Genomic DNA, 11,038 nt, shown 5'->3' with positions numbered 1-11,038 from the left:
AAAACAATATACATAATACATAAAAAAAAAAATCTCCGATTTACAATGGGTAGAACTTCCATAAAATTACAAAGGAGGGAGCTCCCATGAGTAGATGTCATTGGGTGACTACCTCTTTATGTTAACAAATACTACTAGTTAGTTAAGGCACATACATCCATTCAACATGCACAATTTTGATAGATTAAATTATTTAAATTGGAATAAAATTAATATTACGGATTTAAATATCACTTAAATTATATAAATTTTCAAAGAGAATTATAAGTCACACATGATTAAATTTTACATTCATTTTTTTGAAAATGGTAAGGATTCCATCAAATACGAGGATTACAACCAAAAGCAAGGGAAATAAAAAGTCGAAAATTACAATAGTTTTCACCATATATGTGTAGCAGTACGAGAATTGATATGTTATTCTACTTATGTTAATTAAAAAACTTTAAATATTATATGCTATAAAATATTTATTTGAAAATACTACACATTATGTTTAATAAAAAAAATCATGATCATAATATTTGGTAGCGAACCACTTAAACATATTTTGTGGAGGTTAAAGTTCTAAGAGGTAGTAAATTAATGGTGGAACTAAAATATATTATAGATTTATAAAGCAAAACACATCACATCACTTAGAGATAAGGGTGGCATCGAACCAAGCTAGTTGCTGAATAATTCGTGCTTAGCTTGATTTGGTTCGAATAACCCGAATAGTTTTCTCTTACATTATATTATGATATTATATATTTATTTTTTCAAGTACTAAAATATTATATTAATTACTGCTTTTATTTACCATTTCAAACCAAACAATAAACGAGCAAACAAATGGAAATAGAATACTCACACATGTAATAGGGGAAAAAGGAGTAAAATAAACAAACAGCGACATGTAATAGGGGGAAAAAGGAGTGGAATAAACATGTAATTGTGCAAAATAAGAAACTAGTGACATATAACCGTACAAAATACGAACAAAATAAGCAACTAAAGATAAGAACAACAAAATAAACAGCTTATTCGATTTTGTTGTTATATTATTTGTACCCCTAGTTATTTCTTTAAGATTAATACTATAATCTTTTAGTCCCAATCTACTAGTCGCAAATATTTAAAATCAATATTTTTTAGCTTACCTTAGATTAAAAAACTTGTGAAAAACAATCCAACATTTAAGGCATGCTAAATTTTGAGGAAAAAATCCTAAAATTATGTGAAAACGATACTCTTAATTTAAAGTTCTTTATGTCCATGCTTTGTAGAAACATGCTTCACAACTTTTATATTTATTCCCTAAGCATAATAAGCCTTTGACATTGCCGGGTAATATCAAAATGACTAATTATAATTAAGGTATGATAATAAAATAAAAGTTAAGTGAACAATCTTTTTATTTTACTTGGTAAATTTTGTTAACAGTTTCCACTCAAGATCAAACAAATAGATATGCACAAGTTAGTTAACAGGATGTTCCACTAATGAATTGATTACTTTTTAACAAATTAGCAATACATGCATACTCACGCTAATAATCATGCAAATATGCGCCTAAAACGGGTAATGCCCACTTTCTCTAAAAAGTGATATCTTTCTTGTGACATGGGTATATGTACCAGTAAAAGAAATAAGAATGAAAATATGGGAGACAAAAAATTAATATAAAAATAAAGTGAAAAATAAATTGAGAATAATTTATTCGTATTTGACTATTTGAGCGTCTTTCATCAAAACAAGAAATGACTATTAACAAGTCAAATATGAACAACTCTAGTTATGCTCAAATTATTAGAATGAGATTTTATTTTTACATAGGAAGACTTATTTTAAAAAATATATATAAAATTATAAATATAATAAAATTTCAGATGACGGGTTCGGTAAAGATTTAATATGGGCTGCATAATGTAAAAAAGCAATCAGTTTAAAACCAAAGCAAAAAATCCGGCCCAGATCCGGCCTGTTGCCAACGTAGGTTTACGTCAGTTGTATATTATGCCTCTGTTCATAGAAGCTGAGAGAGAAGAGCTGAATCGAGGATGGGGTTCATCATGGAGTTTGCCGAGAATCTGATCCTTCGGTTGATGGAAGATCCAAAGGAGAGAGATCGCGCGCATAGGGAGCACACATACGCCGTCATGGAACGGTGCAAGAAGACCAAGGAGATGTGGAATCTCCCCCTTCGTCCCTACGGCTTCTGGACATTTGAACGCCACAACGCGCAGCTTTTCTATGATGCCACGATCAGCCAAGCCCCCGGGCGAAGAGACCCTTATGACGACCTCCTTCAAGATGACAGGACCTCTACCAGATAAACCGGTCCTTTATTCAGGTCAGATAATAATATTAATATCGAAAGTTGGAAAACCTTTTATAATTTGTTTCTATCTTGTTCACATGGATTCAGAAGCTAAACGGAATCTTTGTCTAGCTATTCTAGGATTTGTTACGTTTGATAAACTGATTCACGCAACTTTTTTAATCGATGAGATTATGGCTCAGAAGGGGTTGTGAGATTTATAGAAATGTTCCTCTGTTTTTCGGGAGAGAATTCCTCAGGCTACAGAAACTAATCTGCCCAAGGATAAGGGGTTTCGTTTAATTCTGGCAGTTTTAATGTTGCTGTAGCTGTTTGATATCAGCTTTCACTCATTTGTTACCCTGTGAGTGCGTTCCTTATTGTCCTAAGCGATGCTGTGGCTCTTCTGAAGCATGCGTCAGTAGCTTCTAGAGGGCTTTTGCCTTTTCTGGGTAGATAAGACTTTAAACGTCATCAGGTACGTATCTATGGCACGGCCTTCAGTTTAAGTGCAGATGTAATTACAATTCAATAATAATTACAGTGAAAATACCATTTTATAAGTGTTGGTGTAAAATATTTAGTAAGTTCGACACTACTGAATCGAGTGTAATAATTCCCAAGAACCAGCATTGGTTATTCCCCTCTCAATGATCTGATGAAGCATTATCCATTTTTTTGGTCCTGCTTGAGATCAGTGAATTCTGGAGGCAAGTTCTAATCACCAAAAATAGAAAAATTCGTTGGTATGAACATGAGCCATGTAGAGATTTTAAGAATCTATGCGATATTGTAACCATGAATATGAATACATGCATTGGAAGGCTTGTTAGTTGAAGTTTCGATTTCTGAGTGGATTTGAAAGATGATTATGAGTCATTGTGGCTTGAAGGGGACAGGCTATTGAGTACAACTCAATTCATCTGTAGCAGTGAGGTCCTTATTGAAGTCGCTCGATACATATCTTATAGCGAAATATATGTATGAAGCTTCTTTCTGAAGACCCTTAATGTTTTTACCTGCGTGTTTGGTTGATAGGGGTAAATGTTCATATTCTCTATTGTAGATGAATATGGTCTTGCAGTCCCAACACAAGCTAATGTTCGTGGTTGCTTTAGTCATTAGTGGTTAAGCTGTGTGAAGTTCGTTTGTGATTAGTACTTAAAACTTCTAGGAAGTCTGTTCGCAAGGAAAGGGCTGTCGACAACATCGGTTTGTCTAGAATGTTAATAGACAGGAAATTGGGTTTTCACTGGAAATGAGTCTCTCCAGTCTAAGATAAAATGCATGATACTGGGAACTTCGGATGTTATCATGCTGAGGTGGTTCATTCTCTTCGACCTGAGTTTGTGCCTAAATATCATAAACCTTTTTTTCTGGCTGAATAGTCTCATCCCCTGCAAGGAGTCTTTAAGCTCAATTTTGACGGATGGGCATTGGGCAATCCTGGTCTTGTTGGGATTGGAGGTGCCTTCTGGAATCATGAAAGTGTCACCTTTGCCACCTTTTCTGGCCACTTGCTCTTCTGACTTCACCAATGCTGAAATCCAAAGCCTTTGGCATGGCTTGCTCATCTTCAAAGAGAGTTTTGGTGGTAGGCTTTGGGTAGAAGGAGATTCCAGAGTAGTTATCTGCTGGTGCTCCCAGAATTTTTACCCTTGGTGACTCTTGCAGTATTTTCATGAAATTGTAGATGTATCTTCTTAGTTTGATTGTACTTGGATTCATGTGCCGAGATCAGCCAATTCTTTGGCTAAGCAAGGGGTCTCCCAACAATCTTTTGTTGTAATGACTAATGGGTATCCTGTCCTCCTTAGTCCTTTGTTTTTTTTCTTTGGCTTTTTGCTTTGAATAAAATTTGCCTTATAAAAAAAACAGTTTTCCCTGTGGAAAAAGCGACAATCAAGTCATCATTTTTACAAAAAGTTGTCCTTTAATTTTTCGAGTAAAAGTATTTTTGCACATTTTGTTCAAGAAGGGTTACAGGGTTATTAAGAAAAAGGACATGATCAAGCTGGTGTTTTGGGAAAATATCTGAAATATCTTCATAATTATGTCATGGAGTAATCTTATGTAGGAAAGTTGTTCAAGACATCGGAATTAAGATAAAAATGTAAATTTTACTTTTTAAAGTTGTTTTTTTTACTGATATTTTCTCTCTACTTTATTTTGGTAATTTTTGTGCAAATTGATGGACAAGTTTACAGGGTCTGCATCCATGAGTTTTTGGATGTGATCATTGCAATTGCCATGAAAAGTGAGTTATGAGAATTGGACTTTCCAAAATGTGATCGTTGTCATTGCAAAATTTATGTTTTTTGGGATCTAAAATTATGAGATTTTTTTTTGGATTACTTTGCTGTCTCTAATATGATTTAGCAGGGTTTCAATGTTATCTGTAATATTTTTATCTTCTGTAGGAGGTGAAATGTGTCAGGTAGACCTATCCTGGACCAGTTTATTGTTTTGGTTGCTTCTTGCTTGGTTTGATTACTAAGCTAAGGGTTATTGGGCATATGACAAGTGTTTTTCTTCTTGTTTGTGAAAGATTTTTAGAGAATTACATCAGTTACATGGGGAGGTTTCTAGTGTGAGGTCTATGGGTTGAATCTCACTAGAGCATGGGGTTCAACATTCCAAATATAGTATTACATCAGTTACATAGTATCATAACGCCTGAATCTTGAGTTGGATTTTGAGTGCTAAATCAAGTTTGTTTAGGTGTGAAAAAAAAAAAATACTTCAAACTAACCTCTAATGAATATTCTCTATAGTCAGCACAAACATTTTCAGTTCTATGTGAAAAAGATTTTATAAACACCAGCCAGATGAGTTTACTCTTAGGGAGTTTAACATTTTTTCAAGCTACATTATTTATGCACTAAAATCCTTGACAAATCTCATCCTCTCCCCACAACAAAAAAAAAAAAGGAAAAAAAAAGGCCTATAAGAATGTTACTTTTTTGGAATGAATTTGTGGTTTTCAGCAAAGGATGAGAGTGGTAGACTTGAGACAGGTCAAGGTGAAAGTTCTGCAAAATTATCATAGAGAAAATAGGAAATGAACATATCAGGGAATAGTACCCAATAAATGAGAATATAAAAAAATTGTTTGAGATGGCGTAAGTGCACCAGTTAAAAGGCTACTATTGATACTGACTGAGGGATTGGTAGGAAATAAAAGAGTGCTGAAAGTGATCTGGATGGAAGTAATTAGCAAAGACTTAGTGGTGGCCAATTTAACATCAGAAGTAGCTAATGGACCAGAATGGAGTAATAATATAGTTGACTTCCACACAAACGGGACAAGGTGTGGTGATGATGAGGGTGAATCTGGGGCGAAAGGAAGCTGGTTAATGTCTTGAATTCTCTTGTTTGAGCTTAAAGTTTTCAGTTAGCATTTCTTTTTAAACTGTAAAATGGTTTATTCGGCACTTAAAGGGAGGAAAAATATCGCACTTTGAAGATTTCAAGGGTTAATTGATTTCTTTTCTGAGTTTGTGAAGAGATTTATTGGTGAATTGTCAAGTGGAGCATTCTAGAATCTTCTGTAATTTCTGACTTAGTCGATGGTCCTCCAATGTGGACGTTCCTCCTATTCAATGAAGATTAGAAACTTTCTTATTGCAAGCTATGCAGGGAATAGGACCTTTTTTCATCTATGAAGGAACAGTAATATCCAATTTAGCTCATTTCCTGTTGATTGAATGCTACTGTATCATTCTATTATCACCTTAAAGTATTTCAACCTTTTTTTACAAACGCTCTGTTCTTTTGGGCTTAGTACATGGGAAGAAGAGAAGTCTTGTTTGCTTCACTTAGCTGTTGGCTGTTACTTTTTTTTTTTTAAATCATATTTAAAACCTGAGGTCCTTAATCTCTGGCTGATATGCTATTTGAGAGGAAGCTTCTGTATGAGTCCTTGAATCAGAACTTGTTGAGGGACCAATGTGAAGATTGAGGAAATCTGTCATGTGCAGGGTTGATTAACTGTAATGAGAGGGTTTTACTGACATATGCATATATTGGCTCTGTTGGCTTTCTTAAAAAGGCTTTGTTGAATTTCATTACCCCCCTTCCTTCATCTTAGTGTGTAAATGATCATTTTTGTTGCTGATAATTTCTTTGAGTTCATTCTGTTTCTCATTTGGTAGCTCAAACATTTGTGGGAAGAATCACACCAAGTGTAATTTTTTCTACTTTGCACTACTGGAACTATCTTAATGTTTTAATGATTTTTTCCTTTTTAAGCAGTTCATTTTATATAAACCTGCTCTGCAACTTTTTAATATATAGAATCCTGTTTACCTCGATACACTTTAAAACTTATGGATAGTTTGTTGTGCATATGGATGTTCTGGTCCAGCTGTTCATTATATTGAAGTTGAATAAGTTCTGAGAAGAAAACTTTTCTGGGATGCAGGTGAGGCAATTGTGGTGGATCTGTGCTAGATTTGAAATAATGTCAAAAGATGGACTAGTGTGTACCTTATTTGCTGGATTTTTGGATTGAAGCTGCGGTTACAGTCAATGTAGTTATAAGTTGTGCTTGAAGAAACTAGGTTGTTTGCTCTCATTCTGTGTACTGGTGTCGTTCTTCACATATGTCTATCGTAATATACAAATATGCACTATATCTTTGACATGTTTGGAAGGTTATTGTTTTTTGTTTCGTTTTGTTCCTTCCCATGCTTTTTTTATGGAAGTGGTTACTCCATTGGATAAAAGCAGTAACAGATAGCACTAGCTTGGATGGGTTTACCAGTTCTCAAGGCTTCATTTGGTCTTGGTGAACGGTAAGAAAAAAGAAAAGAAAATGATCTTTTAATTGTCTAGGACTCGGAAATCGTCAGAAGCACATGAATGGAGTCTTGATTTTATTCACTTCGTCAATGACTATTGAATCGCATTTTGTGCTTTACAGCATTGATGTAGGCATTTTGTCCTTTTGGAAATCTAAATTAGCTTGGAACGAGCGGCTGCAATCACCAACTTGTTCCAGAAATAAAGAGCTACCGGTACCCCATTCACGAGACTATTAAGATGGGTAGTTGCTTGTGGCCCATCGAACCTGCCTAAGGATCAATAAAAAGATATCGAGTCTCGATACTGTTAAAGACTTACAAGATCGACTAAAGGGGTTAATTGCCTGTGTATTTCAGAAATTTGGAATGGTGAAGGGAGGGATTCCCCACCGGCTTTTGGACCTTTCTCCTTTTGTTAAAGCGAAAGTAGTGATTCGGGAGATGGGGGAGAGTCCCTACTCAACAAGGGACCATAGACGCCACCCTCCTTTTCTCTAGTGGGAGGGACCAGATTGACACGGCGAGGGAGGTAAATTGACATGTCCTCTGCTATATAAGGAGGAAAAGTCATTGCCCTCTTGATGGCTGGGGTGCCCTAACTTAACCTCTTGGCATCCCTCTCCTTTTATTTAAGGCGAGGGAGGTAAGTCCTCAGCTATATAAGGAGGAAAAGTCATTGCCCTCTTAATGGCCGGGGGAGACTCACCCCAACCTCCTACTTGTTAATGAATAATATGAATAATTTTACGTAGATTAACGAGTATAAATATCTTGAATTTAATTAAAGATTTTTTTTTTCAAGTTGGCTAATCATTGTGGAATGAGCCATAGACCCAAAGTATCGGAGAGTGTTAAAAAATAGCCCCGCAGATTTAATAAATCACACTACTAACATAGGAGGCTCACCTTAGCCGACAAAAAAAAGGGGGAGGGATGCCCTTCTTTCTTCCTATTGCATGTTAGAACAGTTTCATTTTTATTTTTAATTGGTTGATCAAGACCGATGAAATCCGGTTCGATTGACCAAATTCGTTCTGCGTTCAATAACAAACTAATATTGGTGCTCTAAATTTCGACAAAATGTTATATTTATGAATGAATTCTTAGAAAAGAGTAGAAGCACTCTATCCACCAGCCATCCTCCCTAGAGTGAGCAGTTGTAGTTGGTCAGACACTAATATGATTCTGAATTCATCAAACTTTGAGAAACCAACATTTCATCTTTCACACACTATCCGTTTACATTATTCCCACTAAAATAATTTCACATACACTTTCCGGTTTGATATAGAAAGCAGAAACGAAAGGGAAGCAATCGAAGTACATATTCACCAGAGATAACAATCCCACTTCAGAATTATTTCTTCCTTGGCGAAGCAAAGATACTGCAGGCAATGGAGAACTAGGAAATGAGGTTGATGCCCTGAATGAGAAGGGCATCAGCGAGGACCTGATTGGCAGCTTGAGAAGGGTGGACACTGTCCCAGAACACATACTGGGTGGCGTTTCTGCATGTTCCTACGGACTTTGGGTTGCACAGAATTGATGTCTCCACTGTCCCTGTTCCGCAACAACCCTTGCGAGATTCAGTAAAACCTGAAGCAATTTAACAGTGGAAATGATGAGACCTTATCTTCTAAAAGTGTTGTTCGTGTTCACAGTGTTCAGTTGACATTTGAACTATACACATCTGTCACGAAAAGAACAGGGAAGAGCAGTAAATGAAATTACCATATTTGGGAGGCTTCACGACTAGATCATGTAAAGGCGTGTAGATGTCAAAAATCACAATCTTGAGTCCAGAGAGCTGTTTCTGTAGCTGGCTGGCAGCAGAGTTTATCTTCTTGTTGAACGACTGTGCATCACTATTAAGCTTTGAAATACATTTGTTGCTCCCATAACCAAAAAGTGTGATGGTGGCTGGCAAGCACCCAAGTGGTGGGAGGGATGTTGCTCCAATTCTTCTGGCACCCAGCCCATAGAGGTCCTATATCAGTAACAGAACTAGAATATTTCAGCACTTTTAAGTTGTTCGCTTACATGGTCAGAAGCCACCTTAAAGATCGATAATGGAGGTAAAAAAATGGAGTACCGTGACAAAGCTCGAGAAGCTCTGGACGAGTATATCAGAGAACTGCTCAACAGTATAAAATTTGTTAAGGACTGGGTTGATGTAGTAATTCTGCACAAAATCACTGCTTCCAGCGCTCACTATGTACAGGGCATCCGATATGATCTTAGAAGATTTGGCACTTCCAGCTACTTTTGCCAGTTTGGATTGATATTCCTTGAAATACTCCAATTGTTGAGTCAATGAAATTGCATGCTGCAGGTGCAGAAGATGTCAAGTTTTTTATTCCAGATCTAGCACTCACTTTTCAGCTCTCTGTAGAAACGAGGAGAGGAAAAAGAAACCACCTACATATAATATGGCTGTTTTTTCATAGTAACCAGATGCTGCAGAAGCAAAGTTGGCTCCTATGAGAAGGTTCTTGCCAGAGGCCTTGGGACTCAGATAGGGAAGAGGGAAGGTGGTGAATCCCAGAGTCTCAGCTGCAAAAGTGCAACAAAAAAAAATCAAATCCCGACAAAAATTACTTCTAAGTGACTGACTGTTATTTGTGTTAGAAATCTTCAAGTAATTAACAAGTTTTCCGCTTGCCTGTGATGTCTGTGGCCAGCTTGCCATTGCAGAATCTTCCAGTTGGGGAGTGATTAACGAAATCCCTCCCATAAGGAGGGAAATCCGCCTTGAAGATGGTGGGGAGGTAGTTGTTGTTACCCACATCAACTACTGAATCACCAAAAGTGATAACAGCAGGAACCAGTGTGGTATCTGTCTGAGCATTGGCTATGGAGGAGAAGAGAAAGGATGATATGGTGAGAAACACTCCCAAACATCTGCTGGGGTTCATCATCTTGCCCCCTTTCACCTTCTTCCTCTACCGCAACTCTACTCTGTGATGATGAACGACGACTTACTTGAGAGGACTCGGATCCCTCAAAGGCTGTGAAGATTAATATCCCCAAGGAGGTTCTTTTCTGGTCCTTGTAGTTGTTAAAAAGCATTAAAAGCAGCTCTCATGAAGACACAAGCAGCTTCAGATGAGCTGTGACATGTGGTTGAGGGAGATAAAAGATGTGGGTTGTCTGGAGATGATGCTGTCTTCCCGACTCCATTAACCATTAAGGGCTTCACAAGTTGCAGCTTACAACAACTAAAGCACAACTAAAGCTCAGCTGTAGGTCACTGTTGATGATAATATTCTAGTACATTTGAGTCACCACTGGTGGTTGGGAGAGAGTTGGGTGGTGTGAACGATGAAGTGCACTGCACCAGTGCTTGCAATTAAAAGCCTACTACCACCTTACTCTTTCAGGCAAACAGCAATAATAGATTTTGAATATCTGTAGTAAATTGGTCAAAAACTGATAGATATTCCATTACTTTTTACCTACCACAATTGTGGTAGTAACAAATTCGTGTCAGTTCCAGCCACAGGCAAATTAATTTCTAGATTACAAAAACGTTTGGAGATCCAATTTAAAGGATGCCAAAATAACAAAAGAGGAAAAAAAAAAAAAACAAAGAAGAACAATTTTGAGTGAGCTCCTTGATTACCATCTTTTACTGTTACAGAAAACATTTCCTACTTTTATTGAAGACCTCCTCTATTATCTTAATCAGCTGGCAAATCTGAATCTCTCTTCAGCATCTTTCTCTGTTCTCATCCTATATTTTGATTTCACTGCCCATGCATGATTTGCAGATTGATCCTCTTGTGTCCCTGAGATTTTATGAGCTCTCTCAGCATGAGATAGAATCATGGCTGTCCATTCACGTGAGACCCACATATATAAATAACTCTGATTCTGCATCGTAGTAAAGACACCGATTAGAAATCGCAAATACTTTTTGTGTAAGATACGG

General features: G+C 36.7%; 2 protein-coding genes across 2 annotated transcripts; one reads left to right on the top strand and one right to left on the bottom strand.

Annotated features, from left to right (window-relative positions):
* The first annotated feature begins 2,016 nt into the window (after positions 1 to 2,016).
* On the top strand, positions 2,017 to 6,974 carry LOC137946416 (uncharacterized). Its single transcript, XM_068792696.1, has 2 exons — positions 2,017 to 2,335; positions 6,726 to 6,974. Exon 1 carries the CDS (start codon positions 2,043 to 2,045, stop codon positions 2,316 to 2,318), a length of 276 nt encoding a protein of 91 aa, XP_068648797.1. The 5' UTR covers positions 2,017 to 2,042; the 3' UTR covers positions 2,319 to 2,335; positions 6,726 to 6,974.
* Positions 6,975 to 8,257: 1,283 nt separating this feature from the next.
* Positions 8,258 to 10,335, bottom strand: LOC137946105 (GDSL esterase/lipase APG-like). The gene is made up of 5 exons (XM_068792286.1): positions 9,770 to 10,335; positions 9,530 to 9,660; positions 9,200 to 9,433; positions 8,839 to 9,094; positions 8,258 to 8,703 (listed from the first exon to the last, which is right to left on the bottom strand). The coding sequence occupies exons 1-5, from the start codon at positions 10,023 to 10,025 to the stop codon at positions 8,510 to 8,512; spliced, it is 1,071 nt and encodes a 356-aa protein (XP_068648387.1). The 5' UTR covers positions 10,026 to 10,335; the 3' UTR covers positions 8,258 to 8,509.
* Between the last annotated feature and the right edge of the window lie 703 nt (positions 10,336 to 11,038).

The sequence above is a fragment of the Aristolochia californica genome, unplaced genomic scaffold (assembly GCF_029961685.1).
Source record: "Aristolochia californica isolate CCGP_79_NKW_82.1479 unplaced genomic scaffold, dmAriCali1.0.hap1 SCAF_12, whole genome shotgun sequence".
Taxonomy (NCBI): Eukaryota; Viridiplantae; Streptophyta; class Magnoliopsida; order Piperales; family Aristolochiaceae; genus Aristolochia; species Aristolochia californica.
This window is presented reverse-complemented; position numbering and strand designations above follow the sequence as displayed.